This window comes from Pimephales promelas, chromosome 13 (genome assembly GCF_988280905.1).
Source record: "Pimephales promelas chromosome 13, fPimPro1.hap1.1, whole genome shotgun sequence".
Classification (NCBI taxonomy): domain Eukaryota; kingdom Metazoa; phylum Chordata; class Actinopteri; order Cypriniformes; family Leuciscidae; genus Pimephales; species Pimephales promelas.
In genome coordinates this window covers 32651742-32670056 of record NC_142781.1, presented here as the reverse complement: position 1 = coordinate 32670056, position 18315 = coordinate 32651742, and the positions used below count along the sequence as shown (strand labels likewise).

The following is an 18315-nucleotide window of genomic DNA, read 5'->3' as shown; positions in this document are numbered from 1 at the left end:
GCACTGTGTCCTGTGGTCTGTTTGTGTGAAAGCTCATCACAAGAAGACAAAACCAAACCACAGGTGAGTACATTTTAATTTTTTTTTTTTTTACCCCACTGAATATTTATTGTTTATTTTTTAAGTTGCTGAATGAAATATAACCTTTAAAAGAAATATTTATTGTGGTGTTTTTAATGTGCTTGAAAACAAACCATGTGCAAATTCATGTCAACACCATTGCTTGAGTACTAAAGAGACATGCTGCGTCCCAATTCGCATACTATCCGTCCTAAATGGTATTCGGAAATAGAATTAGTACGTCCCAAATCGTAGTATGTTGAAATGAGTGTACCAAAGAGACCCGGATGGTCTACTACATATATCCGGTCAGAATCCAAAGTGGAGATCGATGCACACTCTAACCGAAGGCTGTGTCCGAAATCTCCCACTACTCGCTATATAGTGGACTATATAGTGAGCTCGCCATTTTGTAGTGCTGTCCGAATGTATAGTGATGATTATACCCTATATAGTCCACTCAATGTATCCTAGAATGCATTTTGAAAAGTATTGTACAACCAATGGTCTCTAACCCAAGCCCTACATGCATGCATTGCGCTGATCGTAAAAATGGTGGACGGATGACAAGGAGAGCAGCGCGACAATACAAATGTGTCATACAAATGTAAGTTTTGTTCTGTCTCGTTTAACTTATGATATGTAGTAGTTTTACAATTTTGTCAGACATGTTTAAATTGTTTGTAAGCACGCACGCATTTAAATAGGGCGACAACAATGACAACCTCAACACGCCGAGAGACGATCGAGTGGTGTCCGAAACTATGGTCCGAAAGTGGTGTTTCTATTTATGCTGGTGAGCTCACTATATAGTCCCCTACCCCCTACATAGGGGGTAGGGACTAGTGGTTTGAGTGGAGATTTCAGACACAGCCTTAGACTCTTAACGGTTGATATTGTTCACAACCAATCGCGCGTTGGAGAGGATTTGGTTAGAACTACAAACGCGAAAAGGTTTTAAACTACAGACATGGAGGACGCTCGAGTCCGGGTTATGTAGAGAGGTTTATACAAAAGGGTCTAAGTGATTAATTATCGGTATCTAACCTGACAAAAATCTGTTTATTCAATTGCCTACATTATTATATTGCATCTGCAGATGCATTGTGAACTTTTGTGAAGATACGTTTCCGGAAGCGAAAAACGCAAATATCTCTGCGAAAACAACGTATTCTTCACGGGCTCCTTCGAACTGTACAAAACCATATGCGTTTCGTCATTTTTGGTGGAGTATTCACGGACATATTAGCCGGAAACCGTCGACCGTGCTCTGCTAATGACGTCACGAGCTCGGGAGAAAATCGCAAATATCTCGGCGAAAACTCAACGTATCGACGCCAAATTTTTATCGAGTGGAGAACGGGCCGAGACCTTTCGAAAGAGACCGCCCTCAGCCTGGTGGGCCCCCGGGGGCCTGAGATACAGGCCCCCAAAGCCCCCCAGAAGCAAAAAACGCAAATATCTCGGCGAAAACTCAACGTATCGACTCCAAAATTTTATCGAGTGGAGAACGGGCCGAGACCTTTGGAAAGAGACCGCCCTCAGCCTGGTGGGCCCCCGGGGGCCTGACAGGAATGGACAAAAAAATGACCATAATTGAAATGAACCCTATTACCAGTAAAAATGGCAGTGAAGTAAATGCGCTGTCGCTAAACTGATGATATGACGTTTTTATTTGTTGACGGAGTTGAGGCCCCTTCTTACAAAGGACTAGCGATTAAGATATATTGTTTTAAAAAATCGTTTTAAATGAATGCTAATAGAATGATAAATAGGCCTTTATGCAATTCCTCATATTGACCAACAGATGTCTCTACAGGTTTGGAGAAACATCAAGAGATTTTCACGATAAGGACCATAAACACATCTGCTATATTTATTTTACATGACCGTGGAATCTTCAAAGTCTTGAAAAACTTGGAAAAAATGCTGCCATTCCAGTTTAATACGGTGATTTCATGCACTCTATCAAACGTGCACTATGTAAGTGTTAAACATTGTTTCGGTAAGATAAAATAATATATGCCTGTTTGAATATAGGTGGAGTGCCATAGAAAGTCCATTACTTTAAAAGGTAGAACTCAGTGGTGAAGGAGAGGAGACATGTAAAATGATTTGCAAATGGCCTCCGCTTTGTAAAATGACCTTCATAACAAGTTGGCAGCACTTTATCAAAAAGGTCAAGGGTAGCGCAACACTCAGTGGATCAGTGATGGTTTGAACTGCAATATCTTGATATTCCCAAATCCCGACTGTCACTGCTAAGAACTACAGAACCGTTCCAGAGGACTGTGTGCAATGAATGTCTCAAACATTGTACCTTGAAGGAGGTGGTGTGTTTCAGCATGATAATACACACAGTGTATTGATGAACACGAAAGTGAAGTTGAACATCTTACATGCCCTGCACACTCACCACGTTTGGGGTATTTTGGAGGAACGAGTCAGAAAACGCTTTCCTCCTCCAGCTTGGCATGGTGACCCGGACACTGTTCTGGAAGAGGAACGGCTCAGAATCCCTCTGGATGCTGTGAAGGACTGTATCTGTCATTCCCAAGATGAACTGATGCTCTATTGGCCACAAAACGAGGCTGTACAACATATTGATATGATTGTGGTGTAAAACCATGTGTTTCAGTTTCAATGTCCAACCCCTGTCGTAGGTTAAAAGAGTAGTTCACTTTTAAAAAAAACTTTTGCTGATAATTTATCCAAGATGTCCATGTCATTCTTTCTTCAGTCGAAAAGAAATTAAGGTTTTTGATGAAAACATTACAGGATTTTCTCCATATAATGGACTTCAATGGGAACCAAACAGCTCAAGGTCCAAAAGACAGTTTCAGTGCAAACTGTTCAAAGGGCTTTAAACGATTCCAGACCATGAATGAGGGTCTTATCTATGGCAGTGAGCATAAATTCAGGGACTTTGGGACCAGGGGGAATTCTGCCTCTCTCTCTCTCTCTCTCTCTCTCTCTCTCTCTCTCTCTCTCTCTCTCTCTCTCTCTCTCTCTCTCTCTCTCTCTCTCTCTCTCTCTCTCTCTCTCTCTCTCTCTTCGTCAGACTCTCTCCTGTGTCTCCAGACTGAAGTCATGGAATCAGACATCTCTTCATGTCCTGCAGTCTGATCCTCAGGAATCATCGGATCTGATGGGACATTTAAGGATGTTTTTCCCTGATGTCTCATATTCACTGCTGTTGTTGGGAATCTCGTGTCTGACTGGCTTCACTAAGACTTCACAGGAGTTCTCAGGTATCATCATCCTCATCATCATCACGCACCATCATCATCCTACAATAAGTTTGCGTATGCACAGTTTATGATAGGACTGTATGTATAATAGCCTTTTAAATTTGAATAAATTCACACGCGTTTTGTCAAATCCTCTCAGGATTGTTTTTTGAAAACTTTCCAGCTTTATTTTTTTCGTTGAATGCGTTTTTGAGGTGTCGATGTGACATGAGCGCGTTTATTTCATCATCGTGTGTAAGTTTGTGAAACAGTGTAGTTTAAATTCTTTCGCGGGAACTTCCGTGAGCCACGCGATCAAAGAGAACCTGCACGTGCGCACGCGCGCTCATAGGGTTACACACTGTTGTTACATGTCATCATCTTAATATAGCCTACAGTTCATAGTCTTTATAGTAAATTGTAGTTTTTATAATTTAATCTATTTTTTATTACAAATTATATCATCAAATTTGAGTTATCAAGTTGGAATTTCAGTGAAAGTTGAAATGATCAACATTAGAAAGTCTATTGAGCATCATACACTATTCAGCGATCCTGTATGAGATAAATGCATGAAATGCATGCTGTTGTTTCAAAGTGTTATGCTGGTTTGATGAAGATACACGAACAGAAGCTGAGGTTTATGAAGGTTGTGGGTTTGTGTTGTGAAGAAATGAAGGACTGCAGATATGAATTGATCAGAAACAGCTGTGATGTGGCAGATCTGTGTGTGATGGGAATCTGTGTTTGCATTTCTCTTCTTAATTTACTCAAATGGACACAGCTTTGCTTTGGACGAAGGATTTAAATCAGAGTGTCACAATTGAACTTTCGTTGATAGTCAGGTTTATTTGTATAGTGCTTTACATAATAAGACCTGATTCAAAGCAGCTCTATAAAAGACATAAGAAGCCTTAATGGGAGAATTACATGATGAAGTCAGGATATATGATTATAATTAAAACATTTTTTTCGCTTTAATAATGTTGCAATGCAAAAATAGGCTTCTTTATAATATATGTATATATATATATATATATATATATATATATATATATATATATACAAAATAATATTATAATATTTATATATATACACACACACACAAAATGAAGCCTCACTGCAACATTATTAATGAAATGAGAAAAAAATATTAAAAATGTATACGTCATGTTAATATTTGTTGTACTTTAATTGCCTTTCATTTCTGCTGATTTAGATTTAAAAACGTAAATAAAATAGTTTTCATTCATATTAAAATAACAGGATTCATCAGTGAGAAAAATGAGAATCACATGCCATAGGATTCTTATGTTGAAGTAAAATATAATTGTTTTGACATATATGAGCAGGACGTGTTTTTTTGTTGGATTGCTGTGATCTGCAACAGACGCTCAACAGAATATCATTGCTTATGTCCAGCCGAACACACAGTTGTGGCTCTGTTGGGTCACACAGGACCGATCCTGTGACTCTGAAAGACTCTCACACACTCTGGAATGTTCGTTTGATTGACAGGTGCTTGAAAAGGGTGACAGGAGTTGTTGATGGAGACAGAGCTTCTGTTGCCGAGCAACAGGCCTGTACATCTGTCCTACAGGAACCTCATGCCTTTGTGTGTGTGTGCTGTGTTTCATCTTGGTTAATTAGCTTCACACACACACACTTAGATTCATTGTGTGTGTGTTCACTACACAGTGAAAGTAGGCATAAAGCTGTGGGCGTGGCTTATTGAGGCACTGAATGGGATGTAGGGCTGTTAAAAGGTCAGCAGGTCAGCTGAGGTCAAAGCGTTTGATGATCAGGTGACAGACAGTCGTTCCGTCATTCATGGGCTTCAGTCGGAGAGTCCGTGTGAAATGACATTTAAAGGTGCGCTTAGTAACTTCAGGTTTTACAGAAAGGAATGAGGGGCATTTTTGATAAACGCATTTAAAATGAAAAGAAAAGCTTCATAAAAGCATATTTTTAAGTGAAATAAAGCATTCAACAGGAAATGATGTAGTGTGGCACTTGATTTGATTGGCTCGTTATATTTGGCTGTGATATTATTGGTTTTTATTATTGTTTTTCAGTCTCTTCTTCTCACCAAGCCTGCATTTATATGATCAAAATACAGTAAAAACAGGAATATTGTGAAATATTATTGCAATTTAAATATATTGTTAAAATATTATTTATTCCTGTGATACATTTCTGAATTTTCAGCATCATTACTTCAGTCTTCAGCGTGACATGATCCTTCAGAAATCTTATATGATGATATTATGCTCATTGATTATTATCAGTGTTGAAATCAATTTTCAAAAACCCTGTTTAGCATTATTATCCCTTTTGTAACTTTTGATCAGTTTAATGCATCCTTGCTGAATAAAAGTATTAATTTCTGTCTATATAAAAATATGAATGATCCCAAACTTTTGAAGTGTATTAAAAATAATTAAATATGTTATATATAATGTAACTTGCGCTGAGTACACAAATTAAGTTTCCAGGTGTGTTTATTCAGTCAAAAGTTTAAGTTTATATATTACAGGGTGTGTTTTTCTTTATAAATTTGTCTGTTACTGAACGCTCACAACTCTGGTCACATTACGAGTCTAATCTCACTCCATCGCTCTGTCCCGTTTCTGCCAAGAAGGAAAAATCTCCCTGTCGGAAGAAAGTAAATGCTTGAAATCAGAGAGTTTAGCTGAGGTGAGAGTCGCTCTAATAACCTTTATACTCCAGAGAGCCAAGAGGTTAGTGGTCTGTGTGTGTGTGTGTGTGTGTGTGTGTGTGTGTGTGTGTGTGTGTGTGTGTGTGTGTGTGTGTGTGTGAGATGAGGGACTTTGTTCCGGAGGTGGAACTTGAAACCACCGCCTTCTGTTTGTAGAAAAGACCCCCTTCCCCAACACCAAGACACTTTTTCCAGCAGGCCTCTCTCTCTCTCTCTCTCTCTCTCTCTCTCTCTCTCTCTCTCTCTTTCTTTCTCTTTCACACACACTCACACTTTATGGCTAAATGGTTTGATTGCTTTGGAGTTTTCAAATAATGTGTCTTTAGGAGAAGTATTCTACACACTGGCGAAATTGCACAGACTCACATTGAAGGAGGATCCTGAGCTGTTTCTATTGACCAGATTATCACAGAGACTTAAGGAGGGACTGTTTTGACCTGTGATCAATCACTGACAAAACACCAAGAACACCCTAGAAACACACTGGGCAAACCACCCTGAACACCCTAGAAACACACTGGCAAACACACTAGAAACACACTGGCAAACACTCAGAACAACCTAGAAACACACTGGCAAACACTCAGAACACCCTAGAAACACACTGGCAAACCATACTGAACACCCTAGAAACACACTGGCAAACACACTAGAAACGCACTGGCAAACCATACTGAACACCCTAGAAACACACTGGCAAACACACTAGAAACGCACTGGCAAACCATACTGAACACCCTAGAAACACCCTAGAAACACCCTAGAAACACCCTAGAAACACACTAGAAACACCCTAGAAACACACTAGAAACACACTAGAAACACCCTAGAAACACACTAGAAACGCACTGGCAAACCATACTGAACACCCTAGAAACACACTGGCAAACACACTGAAAACACACTGGCAAACCATACTAAACACCCTAGAAACACACTGGCAAACACACTGAAAACACACTGGCAAACACACTGGCAAACACACTAAAACACACTGGCAAACACACTGAAAACACACTGGCAAACACTCAGAACACCCTGGAAACACACTAGAAACGCACTGGCAAACACACTGAAAACACACTGGCAAACACACTAAAACACACTGGCAAACACACTGAAAACACACTGGCAAACACACTAAAACACACTGGCAAACACTCAGAACACCCTGGAAACACACTAGAAACGCACTGTCAAACCATACTGAACACCCTAGAAACACACTGGCAAACACACTGAAAACACACTGGCAAACCCACTGGCAAACACACTAAAACACACTGGCAAACACTCAGAACACCCTAGAAACACACTAGAAACACACTGGCAAACACACTAAATTAAAACACACTGGCAAACACACTAAAACACACTGGCAAACACACTAGAAACACACTGGCAAACACACTAAAACACACTAAAACACACTGGCAAACAGCTAGATAAGCAGATAAGCTATATGTAGATATGCTCAGGTAAGCGCCGCTCACATTTTGATAAATAAAACTTTTTTCTTCAGAAAATGTAAGTCTAGTTTTGATCACTGCCTGGAGCAAACATGTCACATTTCATAAGTTTTGCAGAAGTGCTCAATCAAAACACCTCTGTGTGTTCTCTCTCTCTCTCTCTCTCTCTCACACACACACACACACACACACACACAGCATCAGGCGAGTTGTGTTTGAGCAGATCCTGTGGTTGGGTTGTTATGTCTATCGCAAAACGTCTGGGTGGTGTTTATGTCATTGTCATATCAGCACCTCAAAGCCCTCAGGAGAAATTAAAATGGAAACATATAAGACATTTGTTGATGAGTATAGTATATCCCTACAGTGAATGTGTAAGATCAATTGATTTTGGAAGAATTCAATGAGAAATAAATGAGCTCATATTGAGACTTTTGATAGTAGACTTTAGTATTTTGGCAAATCTGAGCAGTTTTGAGAACTAATCTGGGGTCTTTCTTTAATGAGAATCACGTGAGAATATATACACACTCACCTAAAGGATTATGAGGAACACCTGTTCAATTTCTCATTAATGCAATTCATCAAATCAATGCATTTAGATGTGTGGTCCTGGTCAAGACAGTCTCCTGAACTCCAAACTGAATGTCAGAATGGGAAAGAAAGGTGATTTCAGCAATTTTGAGCGTGGCATGGTTGTTGGGCCGGTCTGAGTATTTCACAATCTGCTCAGTTACTGGGATTTTCACGCACAACCATTTCTAGGGTTTACAAAGAATGGTGTGAAAAGGGAAAAACATCCAGTATGCGAGGACGAAAATGCCGTGTTGATGCTTTCCTTTCCACAAAAAGTTCTTTAAACTATTGAAATGTTCTCCAAAAATGGTTATTTTAAGAACTGATCAGTGAACAGTTATTTGGGGAAGCTAGAATGCTTATTTTATTGCATGACTGCAAAAACCTTTATATTTAAGAGTGTACAGGTACATTACACATATTCATGCTAGCAAGGGGTTAAATTTTGGTATCTATTTAAAAGCTGCAGTGTATTCTGATTAGATAAATGTTTATGCGTTATATTATTGTACATTATTTGATATATGACGTTATATTGTAGTCACTGAGCTGAGTGCCGATGTTAATGGACAACTTCAGGTGTTACAGCTCTTATTTATGACAAAGGGAAAGATAAATGGATCCATACATGTGCAGTAGTTCGGATGAGAACAAGGGGCTTTTGTTTTGTCGATCACATCCTAAAAACTCTCAAAAACTCTTAAAACTCTCTCTCTCGCTCAGAAATAAGTACTCATAAAGACTTTATTGCATTTATAGTTTGCATTTATATGCTGCAACCACTTTGGTTCAATCTCATGACTCAACTGTGATTGTTTTGTACATATTCAGTCAGGATTTTCTCCTAAATTCTATTTATTTTCCTTTTTGTATTCTAGTAGTCTAGGTTTTAGACTCTACTCTAGACTAATGCTGCGTCCCAATTCGCTTACTTATACTACGCCCTTTTTGTGAGGTAAAAGTACATACTTTTGAGTGTGTAACAAAAGAGTAGGCAAGCTTTGGGACGTAGTATCACGTCATCTTTAACGGACAGCTCTGTCGCGTGCTGCGCTCATCCTGTCACCGTAAACTGCCCTGTCAATCATCTTGTCACAGTTAAAATCCTCCATTCAATCTAATTTGATTTCCTACCGTTTCGGAGAGCACGTTCATCTGCCAGTTGTGGGTCTTTCATGCTCTCCTCGTGTTTGCAATTTGAATATAATGATGCATTTAAAACGTAATGGCTAAACGTGTCTTTACAAAAGTTCACAATGCTGCTGCAAATGCAATATAATGTGGACAACATTGAATAAATTCATTTTCGTCAGGTTAGATACTGATAATTAATCACTCAAAAGCTCTTTATCTAAACCTCTTTACACAACCGCGAGGACTCGCGCGTCCTCCGTTTAGACTACGTGTCTGTAGTTTTTTAACACCTTTTACTCGTGTTTGTAGTTCTAACCGAAACCTCGTCCAACGCGCAATGGTTTGTGGGCAATATCAGCCGCTAGAGTGTGCATCGATCTACACTTCGGATTCTGACCGGAAAAAGTAGACCATCCGGGTATCTTTGAAATACTCATTTCAACATACTACGATTTGGGACGTAATTCTATTTTCGAATACTATTTAGGACGGATAGTATGCGAATTGGGACGCAGCATAACTCTTTTAGTTAATTAAAATACATATTTTCTTTTACTTGTATTTTTTTGCCTCATATTAACCCTGTATAGTCTGATTAATGAAATAACAGTACCGAATTTATTTAACATTTAAAAAAAATGTTTTTAAAAAATCTAAAAGGAAACTGCATATGTTTTTTTTTTTTTTTTCATATACACCAGGCTTTTATGATATGATATGATCATACTCGAGGAGGGTAAAAATACATCTCAGTTTTATTCAGAGGTTCAAACTGAGCCAAAAATGTAATGTCATTAAATGTAATAACAGCACACAGATTTTTCAATTCACACTTACAAATCTTTCTCCCCAGTCCAACCAGACCATTAAATGACACCAAAAAATCATCATAGATATGGCATCACAAGTGTAAAAGACTCGTGTGTGCTGCTAAAATAGTACAGGAACATGCTTTTGGACCTTCTAGAGTTTGTTGTGCTACCGAAAATCAAATCAAGTGGAGAGACAGTTTTATAATAATAATTTTGGGTGAACTATTCCTTGAAAACGCTGAGATCTAACCCCCTTCAGCTGGTGTGTGTGTGTGATACATTAGCAGCCTCTAAGCTCTATTGTTGTGGTATGTTGACACTCTCTCTGCACACACACACGCAGTGTGTTTCCAGAGTTTGAGCATCAGAGGTCACGTCAGGTCATCCCGAGGTTAATGACAGTTTTTAGAATAAATCATCTCCTCTTGTTGAGCTTTGATGTGACCACTGTCCATTTATTGAAGCAGCAATTTGCACTTCAGCGTTCGGCGTGTGGTTTAGGGTGTGTGTGTGTGTGTGTGGTTCCTGTTGGAGAAAGTTTTGAGGGAATTCCTCTTTAATATCTCCTCTCTCATGTTAAACTCGGCTCTATAATTTTCCATAAATATCCCGGTGGCAGTAGATCCGCTTTAGTGCCGCTCCAGTGAGTCACGCTAAAGACTTTCTGAGGACTGAAGGCGATTAGTTGCACCAGTTCGGCTCTTGTCGCATTATATGCATGTGTTAATTCAACCATCTCTTTTTTCACTCCTAATTTGATCAGGAGACAATTTTACTTGCAATTGAATTAAAAATACAATATAATCATTTATTTTTGAGACGATGGACTGCTCTCGCTGACTTAAACATGTCACGTTACAACTAAATCACTAAATTTGATCATACTACTGTTTGAAACTCATCACCGTTATATACTGCATAGTGTTTTGCATACTATTTTTTAAAATGAATAAAAATGCATACTGTCAAATTTGAAAGTTTTTAATGAAATTGAATTTGCGTTTAGATGTATATATTTATTTACAAAAAAATAATACAAATATTTGCAAGGCGTTTTTAATCTAATAATGAAATTTTGTCATATACTCTCAGAAAAAAGGTACGAAAGCTGTCACTGGGGCTGTACCTTTTCAAAAGGTACACTTTTGTCCATTTTAGGTACTAATATGTACATTTTTGGTGCTAATATGTACATTCTAGGTGCTAATATGTACATTTCAGGTAGGCTACTAATATGTACATTTTAAGTGTTGATATGTACATTCTAGGTCAGGGGTCTCAAACTCAAATTAACTGGGGGCCGCTGGAGATAGAGTCTAGGTCAGGCCGGGCCGCATCAAGTATTCAAAAAAAAATTGTATTTAAGTATTCCAAAAATGGAGCACAACTGATCCAATCTTCTCAATCTTTATTATTAACGTTTCTTCTGAACTGTTCCTCTGAATTTGAACATTCCTTTCTGCACATGATTGGTTCTTCATGAGCTGTCCTTCTGACAGTTGAAGTTAATTTTACAAACTTTCTTTGTCTTTTTCTTATACACAACATCTTTGTGTATAGTGTGGATAGTCATATTTGCTTTTTATTTTCTTTATACAACAGATAGCAAACTGACATTGAATCAACGTGGAAATATGACATTGAAACAACGTTGATCTGACATAGTTTTGCTCATCGAATTAACGTTGAACCAACGTCAGACGCGTCATTCTTTCAAAACTAACGGAAAATCAACTTGAAATCAACGCGTTGTTTCAACGTTATGAAAGCAAACCAATTTTAGATCTTCATTTAGCTTTGAAGAATGCCGCGTCTGACGTTGGTTCAACGTTAATTCGATGAGCAAAATCAACGTTGTTTCAATGTCATGAGAGACGTCGTTTCCACGTTGATTCAATGTCAGTTTGCTGTCTGGGTATTATATTGAATGTTTTATTTTCTTTTTTCGGAAGGCACATTTCCTTTTCTTAATAAAAAAAAGTAAAAAAAGAAAAACAGTTATTGCTTTTGAAATACAAATAATTCTTTCTACACATGTATAGTATCTCAGGCAAATTACTGACTTTGCACATATCAAAGCAAACCTTCTTATCAACCTGTTGAATCAAAGTTCAGTTCACAAATTTTAAAATGAACTAGTTCAGTTCATATTTCATACTTCAAAAAATGAACTAGTTCATAGTTCTTTTTTTCCATATGTTGCTGCGAGCTTCTTTTTTATTATTATGCTATTATTATTGCCACAGCCCATATACAACCACAGATAACAATTATTTTGTCGACGGGCAGAGTTTGCACAGACATGTAAGATTTTCCCATCCTCACCGACCTCATAAAACCCTTTCAAATGATCTTACGACGCCTCCTCGCTCCTCGGTTCACAGACACTAGTGAACGAGTTCACACGTTCATCAGGCAGTAATACAGTAGGTTACGTTCAGTTCACGTTCGCCCATAATTTGAACAAGTTCATGAACTATCGTTCGCGTTCAGACACAACACATATTACAAGCTCAAAATGATTATTCTCACATTGTTTTAGAGCAGGGATATCCAACTCGTCGCTCGCGAGCCTGATTCGGTGGTAGAAGCTCGCCTTGGGGCTGTTCACATATCGCGCTCACATATTTTGCACGCTCAAGTTTGTTTCAAATGCATGCGCGCATCAAGCGCGCTCATAATTGAAGCGACGCGCTCATTTTTTTCCAGGCGCAGTATATGTTTGTACTTCGTGTTCGTGGTTGTCTATGACAACTATTGCAACAAACCCACCGTAAGCTGTCACGAGACCATCTGGTAGTCCATAAGGGAAGAAAAAAAAACGCGGCAAACGCAACGGCGGGCCACAGTCACATTAAACTTTAATGTCAATTGGGGGGCCACAAAATATCACCCCGCGGGCCGCGAGTTTGAGACCTCTGTTCTAGGTGCTAATATGCACATTTTAAGTGTTGATATGTACATTTTAAGTGTTGATATGTTCATTTTAGGTACTAATATGTACAGTTTAAGTGTTGATATGTTCATTTCAGGTTCTAATATGTACATTTCAGGTACTAATATGTACATTTCAGGTACTAATATGTACAGTTTAAGTGTTGATATGTTCATTTCAGGTACTAATATGTACATTTCAGGTACTAATATGTACATTTCAGGTACTAATATGTACAGTTTAAGTGTTGATATGTTCATTTCAGGTTCTAATATGTACATTTTAAGTGTTGATATGTACATTTTAGGTGCTAATATGTACCATTATTAAGGTACCAATATGCACCCTTAAGGTACAAAAGTGTACCTTTTGAAAAGGTACAGCCCCAGTGACAGCTTTTGTACCTTTTTTTCAGAGAGTGTATGAAGAGTTCAGATGCAAAAGCCTCTAAATGCCATTTGAAATTTTCTTCTTTAATGATGATTTTTATCAAACTTGTATATTTAAGTTCAGTGATTTCACTTAAATGACAATGATAATTACCTATTAATTGTTATTTAAGTGAAATTACTGAACTTAAATATACAAGTTTGATAAAAATCATCATTAAAGAAGAAAATTTCAAATGGCATTTAGAGGCTTTTGCATCTGAACTCTTCGTATACACAATAAATATTGCTAAATATCATCATATCCTGCGCATCCCACCCTGTTATGCCACATTTTATCATCATTCATTTATTATTTGCTTAAGCTCAATAAATCCTTCTCTGGAAGTAATGCTCAAAAAATGTCATGAAGTAAAAAATACAAATGTTCAGAAAATAAGTATGCAGGACACACACACACACAGTCTCTCTCACACACTCAGACAAATCACCTTTCACAAATAACACAGAACGCCAAACAGGCCGACTGCTGGATTGTGCGTGTGTGTGCATGTGTGTCAGTGTGTTTATTGTGTTTTGCTTCACGTTACTCTGCAGACATGTGGAATTCACTCGTCGTCTCTCTCTCCACCAATCACAGCTCAGCATCTTTTAAACAGAGAAAAACTCCAGCACACACACACACACACACACGGCCTGTTTTCTTTCTCTGTCTTTGCCACTCTGTTTCTAATTGATCATCTCTCCTCCAGTGTCTGTGTTTTCGGGCAGTAAATGACCCTCTCTCACATCACATGACTGAGCACATGACATGTCACTTCCACTTTTTCTCTTTGGTCTGTGTTCGGAATAGCCATCCCTAGTACTACTATACTTTTTATTTTATTTTTCCTGTATTCAATACTACTTTTGCCACAATGCAACGCACTCCGCGTGATCTACATCTATTTCCACTATGATTTGTAACATATTTGACACGAATTCTGAAATTTAGATTAAACACAATTATTCAGATCAGTTGGACGTGGCTGTGGTTACACGAGGTAAAAACGATGTAAATACTGTTCGTTTTCTCACACAAACCGCTCGTTTCGTGTCTTAGGCCATCAATGTGTACTTAAAATTACGAGTCATTAAATCATGTTTAATTTGGACTTCTCTGTGCATGCTCTTTGAGGTGGTGACCATAGACCTCCATTATATGACTGACAGACAAGAACGGTTTGACTTGAAAATATCAAAATTGAAACTACTGCGGAAACAAAGACAACTACATCTTGGATGCCCTTGAGGTAAAACATCCCAAAAATTAATTTCAAAGTCTATCCCTTTAACAAATTTGAGAACAAAGTATAATTTGCGCGGTTTTGACCGATATGATAAGCGATCGTTAGATTTAATCAGCGCGAGTTTTTTTTTTTTTCCTTATTTGGTCAGATGAACAAAATTGGATATTACTTACATTAACTTTATAAGTTACTGTTCAAAATGAATTGTTTTTTTTCCTTCAGGAACCCGACTGTTGCACTCTTCCCTGCAGCTCTGGCTCTTTCTGTCTGTTTTGACCTGGTTTTATTCTTGTCTTCTGTTTATTGTATGTTGTGTTCAGGTAAACCTGCACCTGATCCGCTTTAAAGCGCTTTATATTGGTGTGATCAGTGGCCTAGAGGCCGTTCTCTGATTGGAGATCCCACACAGGTGTTGTCTGTCATTTGAGCCCTGATTGGTGAAAGGAGCTGTCAATCAGCGGCTGGAATGTTGGCTTCTTTCCGAGAACAATAGCAGGAGGGATTGTGTTCAGAAAGCCTAAAGCCCTCCGAGGAATCCCGAGTGGATTGTACAGCATTCCTTTCATGAGCAGGAGAACAGGCCTTCTGTATTACACCACTCTTTCAATTATTTTTTCATCAGTAGGAATGCATTTGAGTGTCTTTTTTTGGTATTTTACAAAACATTTAAAGGAGTGGTTCACTTTTAAAAAAAACTTTTGCTGATAATTTACTCACCCCCATGTCATTCCAGATGTCCATGTCTTTCTTTCTTCAGTCAAAAAGAAATTAAGGTTTTTGATGAAAACATTCCAGGATTTTCTCCATATAATGGACTTCAATGGGGTCCAAACGGTTCAAGGTCCAAATGAGACTTTCAGTGTTGCTTCAAAGGGCTTTAAACGACACCAGACGATGAATAAGAGTTTTATCAAGCGAAATGATTGGCCATTTCAAAAATAAATTAAAAAGTTTAAGTTTTATAAGCACAAATGCTCAAATCACAAATGAATAAATCTTTTTTCGAGTCATGACTCGAAGGGTCATAGATAAGACCTTTATTCATCGTCTGGAATCGTTTAAAGCCCTTTTGAAGCTGCACTGAAAGTGTCTTTTGGACCTTGAACCGTTTGGTTCCCATTAAAGTCCATTATACGGAGAAAAATCCTGGAAAGTTTTCATCAAAAACCTTAATTTCTTTTCGACTGAAGAAAGATAGACATGGACATCTTGGATGACATGGGGGTGAGTAAATTATCAGCAAAAGTTTTTTTTAAAGTGAACTACTCCTTTGATCATGGTGAGTCGTGACCATACTTTTACTTTGCATTTCTTTTAAATATATAATTGATTGCTGTTAGTTTATTAAATAATATAATAAAAAGGCATGCGGTTACCAGGAAACTCCCATTGGGAAAGGGAATCTTAGTGAAAAGCTCTCGCCATGTGTTATAAATAGTATTTATTATTTGATGTGAATGTTATATATCACGACAATGTTGTATTTGAATGTTGTATTTGTCTGTTGCAAAAAAAAAATGTTAAAGTCAGCATGAAATGGAAGCTGCGAGCCTTTTCTTTCCTAGATTGACGGATATCCGAGAGAAACGGCTTCTCGAACAAAACAACAAAAAGGGGGCGGGACTTGATTTTGTCCATCAGAAACTGATTGAATTGTTGAATGGCTGTGGTTTGCTATTGGTCAATCTCATGTGATTGACAGGTTGCCCTCATGCCAGTAAACGCATCATCGCAGAAGTGTCCATGTAAAAAAAAATCCATAAAAATATTCATCCAAATATCAATATTCAATAAAAAAAAAAACTTTAAGCTCACATTTGTGACTAGCATCTCTGATTGAGATGAATTTTAGGAAATAAAATTCCTACATTTCTTCATCTTCCTCTCTGATGATTATCAAGCTTCCTGATGTCATAAGCCCCGCCCCCTGAGTTCTGTGGTGTTGTAACTGTAACTGTGTCTAAATGCAGTGACCGTGACAAATGGAGCTCATTAAGATTAATAGAGGATAAAGGAGCCTTGATTTGTGTGTGTGTGTGTGTGTGTGTGTGTGTGTGTGTGTGTGGTCCTGGTAATCCCTACATTATTGGGACAAAATGTACCCACAAAGATCGCAATATGGCAATATCTGAAATCCTTGAGGGGAGATTTTTGGGTCACCATGAGGAAAAAAGCATATTTATCATACTAGTTTTTCGAATAAATGCAGAAAGGTGTGTGTGATGGGCAGGTTTAGGGGTCGGGTTAGTGTAAGGGGAGAAAATATACAGTTTAAATGGAATAAAAATCATTTTTGTCTCTGGAAAGTCCCCATGAAACGTGGAAACCCAGTGTGTGTGTGTGTTGAGCCTTTGGTGGTCTGATCCCTACAGGTCTGGACTGGTTGTGTATATTGAGGTAATGTTTAGTTCTTGGTGTGTCTGTGTTTCTATTATTCCTTTGATGAGCTGACATCACTCACTCGGCACGGAAGCGTTTGTGTAAATCGCTTCTTTCCGTTGTGAAGCTGGACTGTTAGGATGAAACACTTTCTTTGTTGAACCTACTTAAACAGAAAGTAAAAGCACTCATTTAACAGTATTTTTATTTTTATTATTATTTATTATTTTATTTGTATTATTATTATTTATGGTTATTATTATTATTATTATTATTATTATTTATAGTTTTTTTTTTCTCAAACTGAATCATGGGGGCAACCACTGCAGCACTCTAGCATTGACGGATTGCACAGACAAATCACACTCATGATTTTTTTTTTTTTTTTCAGAATTTGAAAATGAGATGTGTGAGAAGATGATAGTTTACAGTGACTGATGATAACAGGTGTGTTTTCTTTCTATGGAAGGTTATCTGTCCCGTGTGCTGAGGAATTACACTGAACAGGCGTGTGACGGAGAATTCCTGACTGTCCGCTGCCCGCCCAGAACCTCCATCACCGTCCAATCGGCTTTCTACGGCAGAAAAGACCCCGCCCACTCACCTCAGTGCCCATCCACTTACAGCAGTGCTGGAACACGCTCAGTGAATGACTTCACTTCCTGTCATGTGTCTACATCTTTGCAGGTAAGACACATTATTTATAATATCATATTTTATAATTTATATATATTATTATTATTAGCTTTATTTTTTTTAATTTGTAATTTTAGTGTTACATTTATTTTTATTTGTTTAACTATTATTAATAATGTATTAATATTGTTAATTTAATTTTTTCAATTTTATTGGCAATTTTAGAACTTCAACTTATTTTTTTCAGTTAGTTCCCAAGTTTCCAATTAAGTTTGTCAAGATTTTCATTTAATATTTATATTTTATTTTAGCTTTATTTGAGTTAACGAAAATGCTTTATATGTATAGTTTTAGTTATTTATTTTATAATAATTATTCCAGATGAATAAAAGCAAAACCTGTCCTGGCAAAAAAAAAAAAATATTCTAAGAACATTTTGTTAAAGGGATACTCCACTTTTTTTGGAAATAGGCTTATTTTACCACTCCCCCAGAGTTAAACAGTTGAGTTTTAACGTTTTTGAATCCTTTCAGACGATTTTCTGATATTTAGAAAAATATCAGTAACCAGACAGTTTCTGGTCTCATTGACTTCCATAGTAGGAAAGAAAATATACTATGGAAGTCAATGAGACCAGAAACTGTCTGGTTACTGATATTCTTCTAAATATCAGAAAATCGACTGAAT

General features: G+C 37.6%; 1 protein-coding gene across 2 annotated transcripts in view; it reads left to right on the top strand.

Annotated features, from left to right (window-relative positions):
- The first annotated feature begins 3132 nt into the window (after window positions 1-3132).
- The window catches only part of eva1aa (eva-1 homolog A, regulator of programmed cell death a), a 47839-nt gene continuing 32656 nt past the window's right edge, over window positions 3133-18315 (top strand). For both annotated transcript variants that reach the window (XM_039674364.2, XM_039674363.2), the window contains exons 1-2: window positions 3133-3311; window positions 17462-17679. In XM_039674364.2, coding sequence (XP_039530298.2) covers window positions 3209-3311; window positions 17462-17679 — 321 coding nt within the window. In that variant the 5' untranslated portion in view covers window positions 3133-3208. The remainder of the gene's footprint in view (window positions 3312-17461; window positions 17680-18315) is intronic.